At 37.9% G+C, this 16,352-nt stretch overlaps 2 protein-coding genes across 2 annotated transcripts; one reads left to right on the top strand and one right to left on the bottom strand.

The window, feature by feature from the left end:
- Positions 1–5,065, top strand: LOC131318079 (uncharacterized). The gene is made up of 5 exons (XM_058347880.1): positions 1–363; positions 1,352–1,553; positions 2,662–2,733; positions 2,871–3,003; positions 4,175–5,065. Exons 1-5 carry the CDS (start codon positions 141–143, stop codon positions 4,787–4,789), a joined length of 1,245 nt encoding a protein of 414 aa, XP_058203863.1. The 5' UTR covers positions 1–140; the 3' UTR covers positions 4,790–5,065.
- Positions 5,066–10,819: 5,754 nt separating this feature from the next.
- On the bottom strand, positions 10,820–15,924 carry LOC131318072 (phytochrome-interacting ankyrin-repeat protein 2-like). Its single transcript, XM_058347869.1, has 3 exons — positions 15,083–15,924; positions 12,026–12,197; positions 10,820–11,379 (listed from the first exon to the last, which is right to left on the bottom strand). Exons 1-3 carry the CDS (start codon positions 15,203–15,205, stop codon positions 11,165–11,167), a joined length of 510 nt encoding a protein of 169 aa, XP_058203852.1. The 5' UTR covers positions 15,206–15,924; the 3' UTR covers positions 10,820–11,164.
- Positions 15,925–16,352: the final 428 nt, after the last annotated feature.

Below are 16,352 nucleotides of genomic sequence, written 5' to 3'. Positions count from 1 at the left end.
GTTTACACCGGTGGGTGGAGATGTTCTTTTTCCTCCATCCAAACTGAACGTTTAAACATGGTTGTCTCTCTTGAACCCTAGCATTAACTCAGCCCGACTCTCCCTCGGAACCGAAAGCCGCCTCTCTCTCTCTCTCTCTCATGGACGAACCAGAAGAGCCATCTTCCACAAACCCAAACGCCAAACCTCTATGCGAAGAGTGCAAGTTGAACCCGTCAAAGTACAAATGCCCCGGTTGCTCTACACGCTCTTGTAGTCTTCTCTGTGTCAAAGCTCACAAACAACGCACTGGGTGCACGGGCAAGCGGCAACAGACTCAGTTCGTCCCTCTCTCTCACTTCGATGATAATCTCCTCCTTTCCGGTACTTCCATTTCTCTCTCCTCAATCAGTAATTTTGTTCCAAAAGCTGACACAGTGACACCCTATTCACCATTACTCAAGTTTCTGCCTTGGTCGTTGTTTGTGGGTACTCATTGTTTGTTGTTTAAATTCATTAACCCCTTTCATACTTTTGGATATTTGTAAACGAGTCTTTTGTTACCTGCGAAGGAGCTCAACAATATCACGATAGCTTCTCACAGAGGATGCAGTAGGATGAGATATGAGTTTTTCCTTAAGCTTCTAAGAAGAATACAATCGTGGATACAAGTCTTCTTACTGCCCATTTTTACTACATATCAGAAGTCGTTCATATTCCTATCGATTGGCTATACATTAGTTAGGGAAGGACCTCCTATTCTGCTCCAAAACCTCCATAACACGTACAAGGCTGTGTCCGGCAAGCCTTCCTATACTGGGACTTCACACTGTCTGCCACTGAAGAAGTCACAATCCACAATATGCCAAAAGTTAGAGCAGATCAGGTTCCACAAGTCGCTAGTAGCTGTACAATGCATCAAAGATGATTCACGGGTTCCCCCCCTCTCCTTCTTAGGCATGCAACACCAACCATTGATAAGCTATGGCCTTTTCTAAGTTTGACATCATGATAATGGCCTGAAGAAAACAGTCTTGGAGGATCCCTGTTCCTTAAACCCTTTTGAGAAAAAGGGCACATTACCCCTGCCATAGAAACCCTTAAGGAAGGAGCGGACTGAATATTGTGTAATGCGGCATGAGGTTGTTTTTTTTTGTCTTTATATTCTGAATTTCGTTATTGGGTCGAAGATTTTTTTTGTTGATAGCATATGATCGCTTGAGAAATTTGCTTTGTTGTTTCCCTTTGATATCTTTTGTAAGGTGTTAAAGATCTCATATGGGTGAAATGTATTTTTCGGGAGGAAGTTTGCCAGTATCTTCTGGTTTGAATTCAACTTGCACTATTTTTGAAGAACTTCTTCTACGTGTAGATTATAACATGCTTGAGGATGTAAAGAGGGTAGCCGACTCTGCTCAGAGAATGAGACTTAAGCTGGGCGGATATCCTCATTTTAGGCTTCCTTTCCCTCTAAAAAGCCTTCGGAGTGCTGCAGCAAGTCGGAGGACTAAACTCCTGTTTCTTCCAAGTGGAATGTCAAAGAGAGAGACAAATCAATCATATTACAACAACAGGTCGTTATCTTTTTAATGAAGGTTGTCACCATGAATTGACTACATGGATCTTAGTTCTTGCTGCTTACTCATTGTTTTATGCATTGATTTTTTGGAATTTGATGTTTGCTTTTCTGAATTTTGTTAGATAACCATTATGTTGTTGATACAGACATGAGCTTCTGATGTGCTGTTCATTGGGGAATTGTAATTTTCTGGATTTGATACCCCATCAGTCCTTCAAGATTTTTTGTTTTTTCTTTATAACTCGGTATCCGGTTCCGGCCCAAGGAGCCGGCTAATTGAGAGGACCAATCTCACCATCCACTAGTAGGTGGCCCAAGGCCCAATTGAAGCCAGGGCAAGGCTTAGTATGGACTAGCCCAACATAGGAATTGATGGCACACGGGTTGGAGTCGAACCCCAAACAAAAGCAGTGAGCTGTGGTTATGCAAGCAGTGAGTTGTACTCACTGTCTAGTATTAATTAGTCAATAGAAGTTATTCAAAAGTTGTACTCAGCCCTAGAAATTTTTATGTCTGCCTCCTTGCTCTTTAATACTTTTCCATCTTGTCTCCAATGTGCTCTCTCTCTCTCTCTCTCTCCCCGATTTTCTAAGGGTGTAACTTCCTCATTAATGAAGTTACAGCCTACAAAAAGGAGGTAGGTTTCTTATATATTGATGTTTTCTGTGATTCTATTCGTATGGCTTTGCTTGTTGCGCACCTTTAGTGCAGGAGAGGCTTTTTGTTCCAGAAGAAGCAAAGTAATTATTCTCCTGCCTGTATACATCTTTTAAAAAAGACCGTACCTTTCTATTCTATTCTATTCAATTTCATTTTTTATCACTTATGATGAACGAAATTTTCTTTGCCAATTTAAAAAAGATCTCGTACCTCTGGGGCGAAAGGAAAAGAAGAAAGAGAGAGAATGCCACGCTATCCATCAACTTGAATTATTACTTTATTCTCATTTCACCTTAGTATTGGACAATAGTGGGGATGTTACCATGCTTTATTGGAGTGTTATTTCTTTTTTTCTATATCTGCTGCCTTGCCCCCTGTATTAGGTTTTATAACTTTTTTTTCTCTGTGTAATGAGAGGATAAATTTCTTGAACTGTATTTCAGGAAGAAGTTCATCTCCTGGTCAATTGAGTGGCGGTTTCATGCAACAGACGACGTTGTGTTGATTGACCATGGGTGAGTTGTATTCATTTGCATTTGAGATGTTATCCTACTGTTTCATTGTTTCTGAGTAATCTGCCAGTATTTCACTTCTCATTAATGCAGGGTCGATATGCATTCTCTTTGACGTCATGCATGTTACTTTGTTGCAGAGTCGATGAAAGTAAAAGTCTCTGCTCGGTGATTGAGAACCATTTAAAACCCAGTCCGTGGAATCACAAGCTGAAGCAGTTCTGTGAGGAGCCTCTAGACTCGCTCAAATTTTTCATCCGTAAATATCCGAAGGTCTCTTTTTTCTTTCCCCCAACTTTTCTTTGTAGTGATACTTGGATATCTTTTTTGATATGTTGCCATTGTGAAGAGCAAAAACCAGTCACCAGATTCAGTTCTCCATTACGGCTCGCTTGGCAGTCGGGTAAGGTTTTGGGATATGAAAGTAGGGTGGATATGTTAGGGGGAATTAGTTATGAATGAGGGATTAGCTAAGAAAGGGTTTGTTTGGTAGTTGAAATGGATCTATAAGAGTGGGTGGCTAAAGAAATATTGTGAGAGTTTACTTAGTTGTCCCTTGCAATGAGATCACAAAAAGGGTATGGACTTTTTGGAGAGGTTTGAGGGGCATGTGGGATAACTTAATGATGGGGTGGGTTAACCCCTGTAGGGGTCTTAGCTTATCCTCAAATAAGCAATCTGGGTACTATTTAAAGGAACATAATTATTAATTTATTACATTGTACTTTTGTTAACTTTCTAATTTTCCCCCTTGCTGGAATGCTTCTTGAAATCCTAACTTGTATAAGGTCAGAGAAAATGTGTGCAGAATGAGAATGCTTCGTTACTTTTTTTGAAACTTTTTAAAATGGACAATCTTTCTGGGACATCCCTAAATGGAGTACTGGATCATCTTTGCGGGATGGAGGGAGTAATAAAGAAGCTTCCATTTGTTCAACACCAAAGCCCTCCTCCCTATCTGCTAATCTTACAAGAAATGCAATGAATTGGGTTGGGCCCAAGCTTTACTTTTGCTCATTCAAAATTTGCATCAGTTTGTATTGGCATTTAAAATTCGTCTATAACTGAAGCATGGAAGTTCAATGCGAGCAGAACTAGCTTGTTATTTATGTACTAAAATCGTTTTGAAATGGGGTCATCTCCCCAGCTATTTAGCGTGGCTCCAAGCTCCATAATAACAAGAAAAAGAGAGGAGGGAAAAAAGTTCCGTTGCGTCTAGCTATTTTGTTTGTTAAAATTAAGGTTGAGAGTTTCTGCAATCTGAGCTGATGATGATATTGGTTAGTTCTGTACTTGCTTAATTGCCTGGATTGGTGATTGCCATCAACCTCTTTGAATTGAGTAAATCCTACCCTTTCTTTGAGGTGGAGTTTCCATTTTTAATATTACATTTGTCTATTAGTCATATCCTATCTAATCTCACAAAAAAGTCCTATTACTGCAGGGTCCTAAATCACCTTTCCGGGAGTTTGACATAAAGGCTCCAATCCGCCAACAACTTGAAAATTTGGTTATTTTGGAGTATCCCGTAATTCATGTTTTTCTTCCTTCACACCCTTGCGATTTTGAAGTCATCAAGGATGCCATTCCTCAGAGAATAGAGAACAAGCAGTCTGTCAGTAGTAATCACCCAAGTCCAAAGGGGGTGACCTTTAGGGAGGAGGAGATAGAAGATGACCCCTCTCCAAATCCTCAGGTTTTGGATCTCATGAAGTATTCCATCCCCGGTAAAGACAAGGTAATTGAGAAGGAATTCCATGAAAAATTAGACACGCCATTGTTAGAGACTCAAGCCCATGAAGCACAGGATAATTTATACAGCTCCAGCACCAAGACCACGAACACAGGAGTGTTTGAGGACACAGATTTTGATTTTGAGCAAGGGTTGATTGATGCATACTCGGATCTTATTGCACAAACTAATCCTGATGACTTTCTTGATTGGGAAGGTATGTTTCCTGAGGAAGTGGGACCAGTGGAAAGAAGGGACAACCCGGATTTCAGCAGAGGCATCCCAGTGGAGGATGAGGAGTTAGAGGAAGGTGAGATACCTGGATAGTGAGTACTCTGGATGCTATATTGGTTTTGGAGTATGAATATTGAGTTACAGTTATAGAAGGTGCATCTCTGAGGAGTTTGTTCCAGAGTCGAGTGTATAAAGTACACTGGCATTGTTGTGTGATGGTCACCGTTGTTTGACTTTGTTTGTTTTGTTTATTCTTTTCTGTGCTGTAAAATTTTTGGGGCTAGGGATGATGATTCCAGTGGAGGATATGCTATCTCTGTTGTCTAGTTCAAAATGTTGGTTTTTGAATTGATGGTAATTGTTCTGCAACTGTCTCGCTGTAGCATGTGATGGTATTGCTAATTCCTATTCCGTATTCCTTTTTATTTAGGGAAAAAAACCGAAATGGTTCCCGTAGTTAAGTGTCTGTGTCAATTTGGTCCCTGTAGTTTTAATTGGCTCGATTTACACTTTGTATTTTCCATTTTGTTCCAACTTGATCCAATTACTAACTGTCTATTAACGCCAAACACGAATGAGTCCCTTTTCTGGGGTTAAAATAGTAATTCTTTCATTCTTCTCTTGCTCTAATATACCTCTGAACTAAAATACAGCTCATTCTTCCATTCTCAATATTAACCATTGGTATCAAGTTTGGATTTTGGTAATGAGCAAAATTTGGTTATAGTTTTCTGCAAAAAAAAAGTTGCTCTCTAATTCATCATTTTCATGATCAGTCATAAGGCAACATAACCACTGGTATGAATACTAGGATGCCTTATTTTTTTGCATAGTACTTTGAACTAACTTAAATTTGAAAATTGTCTTTATTTGAATTTTTTTCGCATTTGTTAGTTTTACGCCAAACTTTTGTGGGTTATTGATTCGTCTCGACGAGAGAAATCGGAAAAATAATATATTTTTTACTTTTACCTAAGTATTTTGAGAAATAATTACTTTTTAGCAAAAAGAATGACATTTTGATGTTACAAAGTGGTTATTTCTCAAAATACTTGGATAAAAAGTAAAAAAAAATTTACTTTTCCGATTCCTCTCGTCGAGACGAATCAATAACCCATAAAGTTTGGCGCAAAACTAACAAATGCAAAAAAAATTCAAATAAGAACACTTTTCAAAAGAACGCAACCTGAAAATGCATATAGAATCATGTCCAAAAGTCACAACATGATAAAGAAACCATGTCCAAAAGTCAGAATATTACATAAACTCAGTTTCAAATTTAGCAAGTCATAACCATTAACAAAGACATAACAAACCACTCAACTAGGTTACATTAAACCTAACTTAACAGCCCAAGGGGTTACAAAAAATAGTGCCCTGCATTCTATTCATTTTCCTACACTTGGCCCATGCACTGATTCCTAACTAGTGATGTTGAAGTTTGAGTAGTCCCACACTGGGAAATGAGAGAATTACTGTTTTAACCCCAGAAAAGGGGCCCATTCGGCGTTAAACAAGCTAACGACAGTTAGTAATTGGACCAAGTTGGTACAAAAGGGAAAGTACAGAATGTAAATCGAGCCAATTAAAACTGCATGGACCAAGTTGACGAATTCCATTTGTGTTTTATCCGATCAACAATTTCCATGGATTTATACCATTTTTGTCCACACCGAACTGTGTTTGCTTGAGAGGAGGCTGCAGGTTGAATTCAGCTTGAGATTCGAAGCGCATACCACTGATACCAGTAGTTAAAATGTCTTTAATAAGTAGTTGCTGAACGCAAAAGAACCGACATAAGAAAACAAACCAAGGATGCATGCTCAAAATTCAAGAGGCGAGAAATTATTTATAGTGGGGGCACATAATCAATTAATCATTTATAACCTTAAAGAATTTTACCGTCAACTAAAATTATACACCATTCCCAAAGTTTTTGAACATATCTACACATGTGTATTCTCTACTAAATTTTTTTTCATTTGAGTTGCGAAGCGACAAAATACGTTTTCCAGAATTTTGTTTTAATGTTTTGTTCTTCAAAACCACACTATGTTTTTCTTACTTCCTAACTTAATAAAAGGACTCAGATTCCCTGCAAGTTCAATTTATCCACAAGTACATCTTCCCTTGTCAATCCAAACCGTTCATATGATAGGGCTCGTCATATAAATTGTTCATCAAAAAATCTATGTTGATTGGACTTTAAATTGAAACAACTCCATTGAAATACTTTTACTCATAAAATATACACGGTCTAACCATTTTTGTATAAATAAAATATTCTTATCAAGTTATTATCAGTGTCCAATCAACTTGATTTTATGTGTTTGACAAATTATTTGACAATCTCTAAGTTATAGTACATGTCTTGAAAAAGGTTCCTAATTGTGTGAACTATACTTTGCACCCCTAAATAAAACAAAGAAAACCTTAGTTGAAAAAAAATAGTATGAGAAGGTGTGGGGGCACGTGACCTCACGTGACTCTTACTAAGTCCGCCTCTGGCCCCCTCCAAGCAACCAAACTATCACCTACTACTGAAGCAAATATCCCTAAGCATCACGATACTATGAAAACAACTTTCATCCCAAAACATTGAACCCAAAGCATCAAACAGTGAAGAAGACAGAAGTGTAGCTATTTTCCGGATCTTGCATACGCTTAGAACCTCTCTCACTCTCTCCCACTGTAGACCTGTTTGGAATTTGAGGAAGGAAATAGAAAAGAAGAGAAAATAATGAGGGAAATTAGAGGGAGAATTAAGAAGAAATTGGAGAAAAAATTGAACTTGTTTTAAAAAGAGTTTTGCTATATGCAGCCCGGCGGGCGTTTGCATGGAGAAAAGCAATGATAGCTGTTGGAGGAAGAACAATCCACCTGTAGAGCCTATACTCTCTTTCCATAGGCTTTTTCAAATGAGAAAAAATTATATATACCAGCGGTATAAATATTTATTTCTTTTAAATTAATTGCATTGACCCACGTCATAAAAACAGTGATTCCAATTAATATAACATGGCGACGTGGCACAACATAATTGATTTGGAGGAAACAAATGTTTCACCGGCGGTGTAAATAATTTAATATCTTTTCAAATAACAGTGGCGTAGTCCTTTTATCTTCGTTAAATGGCAAATTTGACCTTGAGCTTTAACCTTTTTTTCTTTCAGCAAAAACCTTCCAGCTACTCTTTGTTTCACATTTTCATTTTTTTTTCCTCTAACAAAAGGATGTTACTCCTAAAATGGAACTAGTATTCTACGAAAAGACCTATATTTTTTGGGAAAATATAGAGTACATCTCACGATTTTTAAAATTTCTTTGAAACAATTCAAAGAATTAATTGAGGTCTTTAAATTGGAAAAAAAAATCAAAAAATTAGGAGAGTTTTATGTAGTTTTAGGGTTAAAAAAGCTTGTTGTTAATGAGAGAAACTAGAAAAATAGAGACTCAGAGGATATTGAAGTGCTTTGTAATCCTTATTAATTATAGTCGATCAACTCCTCCTTATTAATTAAGTAGATAACTAGATATACATCATGTTTATCGAAGCAAGTAAATCTTCGACACAATTTTTTTAAGTTATTTTTTCTTAATCTTTGCAAGATTTGGATCAAGTATCATATTTTTCATCAGGACAAGATCATAAAAATAATAGAATTCATATATACGTATCGTGAGCAGCTACTGTATAATTTGAGGTTAACTTTTTGAACCACATGATTAGGCTAAAGGTTAGCAGGTCTGCTGACGCAGGTCATTAGTTGTTGTACACAACCTCAGTCATGAGAAAAAATATAAGGCAACGGAAATTTTCGAAAAGTCAAAGTTAACTTATTCATAGTCTTTTATGAGTTTTTTTTTTCTTTTTCCAAATATGAGTTTTTTTTTTTTTTTTCCAAATTTGGACTACATTTTGTACTTTTGCGATTTTTCACGTTGAGACAAAAAATATGATATACGAGTTTGACCCAAATCTTATAAAAAAATAAGAGAAAATAGATGAAAACAAACGTGCCAAAAAGTCAAAAAATTTGTCCAAAGAAACTCACGGTATTGTTCGGAATTAATGGCCGTGGCTTGGAGTTTGTGGCAAAAGTGAAGAGAAGAAGAAAAGAGTTAAGAGAAGGGGAAAGTGCCTCAGTGCATTCGGTCTAGATAAATTGAAAGACAGAATAAAGGGTAATCATTTTCGTGTATTTACTTTGGAAATTGATTTTGGCACTCCAGTTTTTACCACTGGCGCTCTAAAAGTGGAGAAAATAAAACTAAAAGTGGAGTGTCATTGGCTAAAATTGGAGTGCCAAAATCACCTTCCTTTACTTTATATGATGTCATTTGGTAGCTTTTAAAGTCATCAATATAAGTACAACGCAAAGAATGCGTGGAATGCACAGAGGAATGCCCAATGGGCTGTTTGTAGCTTTTGCCTTTTAAAAAACTCCCCTCTCTATAATTCTAGAATGAAAGGAGAGTTTTTAAAACTCTATCCTTTTCCATTTTCTCCAATAAGTTCCAAACACGCCCTTGGAGAATCTGTTCAAGAATCAGATTCAACTGCTTGGTATGCACATTCGAAGCTAGCTTATGCTGCTCTAACATTCAGACATCCGCTAGAGCTTAGATTTTGCCACTATGTTTGGCAGTTCTGTAATGGGTGTTGCTAATGTCAAAATTGTAGTGTATAAAAGATTGTAATGAAGGATAAAATACAAGAGAGAGATTGTAAGAAAAGCTTACTGTATTATTTGCTTTTGTTTGGTTCTACTAACTTTTAAGAAGAAAGGAAAGTTGAAGAAATTGTATGAGAGAATATAGGAGGAGGGAAAACTAAGATGGCAGGAGAATTAGGAATCAAAACGAGCGACATCATCGATGCAGGTTCAGGCGCCATCCAATAAAATAGCCTCGGATTTATAGAATTGTCAAGGTCACGATGGCGCATCCTCGTGCACTAGCTATGTTGCGCATCTGGTGTATCCAACAACATTTTTACCCCAGAGAGCTCTTATTTTTGGACTTCAAACACCATGCATATGCTGTCTAGATGATGGAAAAGTGAAATTTTGTAGATGCCCAAATATCATCCTTCATCATCAATGAGAAAGAAATGTCTCAGTGACTTATTCTCTCTCTTCAGAGACCTTCCTCCTCTCCTGCTGCAACTGCCGAGAGATGGATCCATTCTCCTAATGGCTCTTGGTTTTTCGAAAAGACATTATTTTGATTGGAATGTGCTTTGAAGATCAAATCTCTAAAACCCTGCTTCAACAATTAGCTTTGTAAGAGGAATTCCAGCAATGCACATCACTTGTTGCCAATGTCTAAAGCTGGCCGGAACTCTTCAAAATGGAGTGCCCCCGAACATATGCCAAAGTTGGGGAAAGCTTTTCTTCCTGGTAAAATTGGTAGGATTTTTGGCAAAGTGAAACTTGTCTCTCTCAACCGTCATATGTCTGAAAGCTTTACGGTACTGTGTCGCGAAAGCCTTGGAGAGGCCTCTGCACAAGCTGGTCATGTGTTGAAAGCTTTGGAGGCCTCTGCACAAGCTGCATCGTCTTTTCTAGTCCTCCAGAAATTACCAGGAGCCCAAGAAACCCCCCAAGCCCCCACCACAATGACATTATATCATAAATGTTGGCACGATCAAGTAGCTCGCACCGTTGCTTCATACTATTGGGGACACATGAATATTGTCTCTCTTTTGACTGACGATGAAGTGCCGTTTATTGATATGGTTGGAGTTTAATATGAAAAGGCATTGCAAATTGCAAGTAGGAGAAAGATTACTCTCTCTCTCTCTCTCTCTCTCTTGTCAGTAGGGAAACGTTGGAAAGAACAGCGTTGATTAAATTACACTAATTATCAATCCTGTTACTATAGTGGCATACGGTCATATATATATATATATATATGACCCACAACGTCCTGAATTATATCATGTAGATTGACAACCAACTGCACAATGCTTGCCAAACAGGATTCGTATCCACAAGACATGAACCAGAAGTACTACTGATGCACATGCCAAGTAATATAGCAGCAAGCCTCAACCACTACTGATGCACAGGCCAACTAACATAGCAGCAAGTCTCGTTTCCAGCCATGAATGGACACGGATTGAATCAGAAGACATTTTAACAGCGACAAATATAACTGCCCGACTGCAGACAAATACTCCACACAAATTTACAGGAAAGGTGAAAATGGCAACACCACCTTTCAGAGTACAGCTTCCACGTACAAAAGAAAAAACAAACCCAAGATATATTGTTCAATAATACCAAGGTTTTTATGATATGATTAAACAGCAACAACAATCTGTAAATGAGTCCATGACAAGACCAATAGTACGAAACAAAGATATGACAGTAGTGGGTATGATAAAGTTGATAAGTACACAACCTAGATTAAAGGTCCACTGAAACAGCAGCGACATACAGAAAGTAGGAGCAGAGATGACCTCTAACTCTCAGAACTGCAAGAGGCCTCAGCTGAAGATGAATTTTCTTGCTGGAGGCGCCTCATCTCATCGTAAGCCCATTCAAGACCTGGGCAATAATGGAGCGGCGGATTGAACCTGGTGTCGTTCATGTCAGCAGGCAAGAATGCCCCGTTTTCCACCAGGAATTTAACTGCTTGCTTCTTTCTTTCTTTAGCTGCATTGTGAAGTGGAGTCCCTGGATGTAACAAAGCGCAAAAAAATTATAACAGAAATCAATAAAATAAGAAAACAGGGAGGAAAAGAAAAAGGAGAGATGGGAGGGGGTTGGGACTAGAGGAGGGTGACCAAATATCCATGAGATAATTTTGGTGTGTTCACTTGAAAGTGCGCATGCACGAAAATATCCGTGTTCAATATTGACAACCAAATGCACCCTTAGTTTAAGCATCAATGCTTGCACCACACTCAAGAAACATATTGGCACTTGGATCAGGCCCCCACATACTAAATTTAAGTATTCACATTGTGTCCAATAAATTAGTCTGCAAAAAGCTAATCAAGTAGACTAAATTTTATATATATATATATATATATAAAATTTAGTTTGATCTAATTATCAGTCTACAAAAAGCTAAACAGTCCACTTATATATATATATATAGCTCAACAAGCGTATTTGATTAGCTCCTTTTGAAAAGCTAATCCAATACGCTTGTTGAGCAATGTTTTATACAGTATACCAAAGAACATAATGATACTGATGATTGGAAAAATATTTTCTGTATACTGGCCCCTTCAAGTCAAAACCCTAGCTCGGCTCCTCAAGTAAATGTAAGTTTCTATCATCAATCCGGCAAGTTCCTATCCAATTCAATACTTACAACCACATGCTCCCTTAGTTCGGGCATCAATGTTTGCACCACGCTCAAGCAAAACATCCATAACTTTGAGGTGGCCACCTTCTGCAGCAAGATGAAGAGGGGTCACCCCTTGAGATTTGTGGCTCCAAGCAGCCACGTTCACATCCATTCCTTCATCCAGAAGACGCTTCACCTGCAAATAGATGGATAAATCAATTAGAATACATGAATCATAGCTTTCACAAAGAAGGCGTGTAAGAAGCTGCATGGCTATGGTAGGAACTTAGTATATTATACTAGTCTTTGAAGAGTAAGAGAAAAAGGGACTGTGTAAGATATATCAGTGTTATAAATAGTGGTCGTAGTACAATAAAGTATTTACTGAAGTATCGATTGGGGAATTAATGGTTGAATGTCATGGTTGCGCTGTTAGGAAGCAATCGGGTGGAGCTATAGTGCAGGGTAATTCAAAACAAATAAGCCTGGACAGGGGGTATTGGTGTTGAAGAATGTGGGACATATAGTGAGGGAGCCACAGAGAGTAGAGTGAGAATGATTGCAGTGGAATAAGTCTTATATATGCACGACCTTGTTTTGACAAGTACAAAGAGCAAATATAAGAGGATAGACTTGAGTGGCTTTGATCGGAGAATCACGCACTTTACATGGTAGCCAATCGTTGTGGAGTTTCAACAATGTTACTCGTGGCGGTGGAATCTATATCTATATGTCTAACATTCATGGTACTGAATTGAGGTAACCGGTCATATCCAATTCATCCTTCAATAAATCTTTGTGCAAAGAGTAATCGTTCATTATCCTCTATTTGCACTCATTTCAATATGCTTGTGCTCATAGTTGAACTTGGAATTTTCCGAAAAAAATCATATAGACTATTTGGCTAGCTGCAATGGATTACAAACACACCTGGTTCACATATATAATATATTTGTACAGAATTAGAGTTTGTACAGGGCCATAACTAACTTTACTAGGGCCAAGTGGTGCATATGTTTTAGCACCAAGTACGAAGACTTGATTGCCTTGTTAATGATTGTTTTGAATTGATTCTATTTGACTTGTATCTTCGCTTATTTACCATGTTTTCAACTATACTCTCCTGGACTTAAGCTATTTCTCAAGTGCAGAGCTAGTCTAGTGGAGACCATAATGGAATGAAGGACTAAATTCTCTTTAGCACTATTTACAAATTTTGATGCCATTCTTACGTTTTGAACATAATTGTTAATGCTGAATGATTCATGCCTACCAATTTATCATATCGGTACAAATATTTTGGAGACTTGTTATATTTTGAGGATTTAGTGGTCACACTCGTGAAAGAAATGGATTCAATTATAATACTCTCGCATTGGAAAATTTTAGGTCATTAAAAAACCTAAACAGGTCAGTTCACTTGATTTCTTAGCATTACGTGGTCCAACATGATTCTAGTCAGTTTGTACGTCAGTTAACTGGTCCCTATCACTACAAGGTAATCGTGAATCGAATCAAGAATCGAAATGGTCCTTTCGCGACTCGTGAATCCCTCAGATTCAGTTAGAATTCCTATAATGCATGGAAATATATGTTTATTGGTTTGGGTAACAAAAATATATACCATAATGAAAGTTTTAGACCGAAATCAATAAAAAGCTTCTTCTAAATGATGATTTGATGATAATGCAGAGTACGAGGTAAACTGCTTCTATGGCAACATCCAAGAGATGAGGATTTGTGAATCCTTCATCTCTTTGTGAATCCTACTTATGGTCCCTTTTGTGGAAAAAGATTCAAAAGTACAAAACAAACCCTTGGAAGGTCTATCGGGTGGTTGTATCCCATCTATCTTTGTCATTCTCTATCCTCTCTCATAATAAATCTTCCTTATTACGTATAATACTACATAAGGAGAATTGAGAAACATAGACAAAAGATGGCATACAACAATAGAAAAGACCTTACAAGAATAGTTTGGACCCTTTTCCAACTACAAAAAAGCAAAAAATGAGTAAAAAATGAATTTCGAAAATTTTAAGTGAACCAAACGATTCACCGATTCGGATCACCAATTCTCCGATTCACTTACGATTTGCAGCTTACCCACCGAATTGTATCAAATTGAAAAATATGAATCGTGAATTGTACGATTCTAACTATACCTATCAGATCATGCAGTTTGCAATTAACTTTTCAGAAACACAATTGTACAATGATGTTCTCATGCAATACATCATACAAACAAACAAACAAATATACGAGGTCTATAGAAACTAAGGAATCTCCAACCAAAACATAAATCCCAGCTCTATGAAGTCTATAGAAACTAATGACACCTAAAGAGGCTGAGCTTATGCAACCAAGCCGAGCCGAGTTTTGGAGTGTTAAGCTCGGCTAGTTTGCTAAACGAGCCTAAAACTTGAGCTCAAGCTTGGCTCGACTCTAAACGAGTCGAGCCAAGCCCAAACGAGCCTCGCCTTGAGCTACTTGCAAGCAGCTTGGTTTGTTTGCAGCCCTGAGTCACCATACCACACTTAATTCCGAATTGTGTAGGTTAAATAAAATTAAAGCACTCAAGGATACAAAATCCAATTCAACTCTTGATGGGTAGTGGGAACAAGATTTTTCATTTCTTTCTTCAGCAAATCTATAATGCAAGGGGAAGAGGAAAGGACAACAAATAAGAGCCAAATTTCAGACACGGGAGAGATGCAATAACATATTTTCCAAAAAGCGCAATAAGTGATAATTCCATATTCTAGATAGAAACAGTGACATCAAAAGCCAATTATAAGGGAATATGTGGTTTGCTACTCTCACATACACAAGGAATTGGGCCATTACCCACTATCAACTAATTGTCACAATGGATCAAGATAGCATCAGCCATTCCGGGTAATTCAACAACTACCTGTATCGCTATAAAACTACCAAGTTTTGAATTGATTATTAAGAAATACAGCACCAAAGACTACGTAGGAAATATATAATTCATGGACACAAATTTCAGACATTTGGACGCTGGAGCTAATTACGAATATCATAAACAGTAGTTGAAACAGAAGCAAGAAAACGTACCTCCCTAACATCACCTCTTCGGGCACCAACGTGAAGTAAAGTCCAACCCCGATCGTCCCTATCCCCCACAGACCTACGCAAGCTCTGGGTCCTTCGAATCGAACCCAATTTGGCTTCCGGCATACTTGTTGGTGCGGATTATTAAAATAACCAGGAAACTACTTGTTTATAGCTCAACGAAGCTCCAACTTCAAGTCAAGAAACAAGAAATATTTCTCCTTAAATCGCTACGACACAAACCCTTCTTTTTTTTTTTGGCGTACTAACACCCAGAAAACTACCTACAGGTCCTGGGAAGCTTCGAATTCAAATAAAAACTTAACTTTCAAGGTTTAACCAACACAACTAATATATAACCTTCGAGTCACAATAGCGTAAAACCCTAGAACTTGAAGGAATAGATGAGATCTGAAGACGAGATTTCAAGGGGTTTTTTTTTTACATGATTGAAAAGAAGACGACAAAAATCGCGGTACGCAAAGAATTAGCGAGAAGAGTGATCGGCCATGTTGTAGGGAGCGAAGGGATTCAAACCAGGGCCGAAGACACGGAGATTTCGGAGCTTTGTAACGAGCGATGACGATGAACAGCACCTAAAGAGGAAAGATATTATCATCCTTGAAATTGAAAACCCCGCCTTCAAAATTGATATTCAATGAGAAGCAAAGAGAGGAAGGGATTGTATAAGAAATCAGGCGATTCCGGGAACAAATTGGACAGAGTTTGGCGGTCGCATGTGTGTGTGTGCAAGAAAACCCTGTAGAGAGCGACGAACTAACAAACCCTAGATTTTGCAGACACTTGCAGATATCGGGGGTTTCGTGGAATTTTTATCTTTGTTCGTCTCTTTATGTAGGTGTACAGCCCATGTCAGGGATTTTTTCCGGGGAAAATATCATATCAGTGAAAGGTGAGCAGAATAATTGCATTGTCGTGGATTGGGTTTCGTGGAATTTTATCTTTGTTCGCCTCATTACGCAGGAGTACAACCCATGTTAGGAATTTTTCCTGGGGAAAATATCAGATCAATGAAAGGTGAAGAGAATAATTGCATTGTCGTGGATTGAGTTTGGTGGAATTTTATCTGTCTCCCTCTTTATGTAGGAGTACAATTCATATTAGTGATTTTTTCATGGAAAAATATCAGATCAGTGAAAGGTGAGGAGAATAATTGCAATGTCGTGGATTGATTATTCTGAATCGGAGTCTTTTTTTTTTGGTATGGTATTGTATGTTAACAAACTCGAACTCTAAACATTTCTCTTGGAAG

This window comes from Rhododendron vialii, chromosome 1a (genome assembly GCF_030253575.1).
Source record: "Rhododendron vialii isolate Sample 1 chromosome 1a, ASM3025357v1".
Classification (NCBI taxonomy): domain Eukaryota; kingdom Viridiplantae; phylum Streptophyta; class Magnoliopsida; order Ericales; family Ericaceae; genus Rhododendron; species Rhododendron vialii.
Note: the sequence above shows the minus strand (reverse complement) of the source record. Positions and strands in the feature narration are given on the sequence as shown.

What these genes read in the sequence shown, in the direction of transcription:
- LOC131318079 (XM_058347880.1), top strand. Translation starts at nt 141, where the DNA reads ATGGACGAACCAGAAGAGCCATCTTCCACAAACCCAAACGCCAAACCT. An exon ending in TGATAATCTCCTCCTTTCCG is followed by an intron (nt 364 to 1,351) that starts GTACTTCCATTT and finishes TTCTACGTGTAG; the next exon opens with ATTATAACATGCTTGAGGAT. An exon ending in GTTGTGTTGATTGACCATGG is followed by an intron (nt 2,734 to 2,870) that starts GTGAGTTGTATT and finishes ACTTTGTTGCAG; the next exon opens with AGTCGATGAAAGTAAAAGTC.
- LOC131318072 (XM_058347869.1), bottom strand. Translation starts at nt 15,205, where the DNA reads ATGCCGGAAGCCAAATTGGGTTCGATTCGAAGGACCCAGAGCTTGCGT. An exon ending in GAAGAGGTGATGTTAGGGAG is followed by an intron (nt 12,198 to 15,082) that starts GTACGTTTTCTT and finishes ATCTATTTGCAG; the next exon opens with GTGAAGCGTCTTCTGGATGA. An exon ending in AACTAAGGGAGCATGTGGTT is followed by an intron (nt 11,380 to 12,025) that starts GTAAGTATTGAA and finishes TGTTACATCCAG; the next exon opens with GGACTCCACTTCACAATGCA.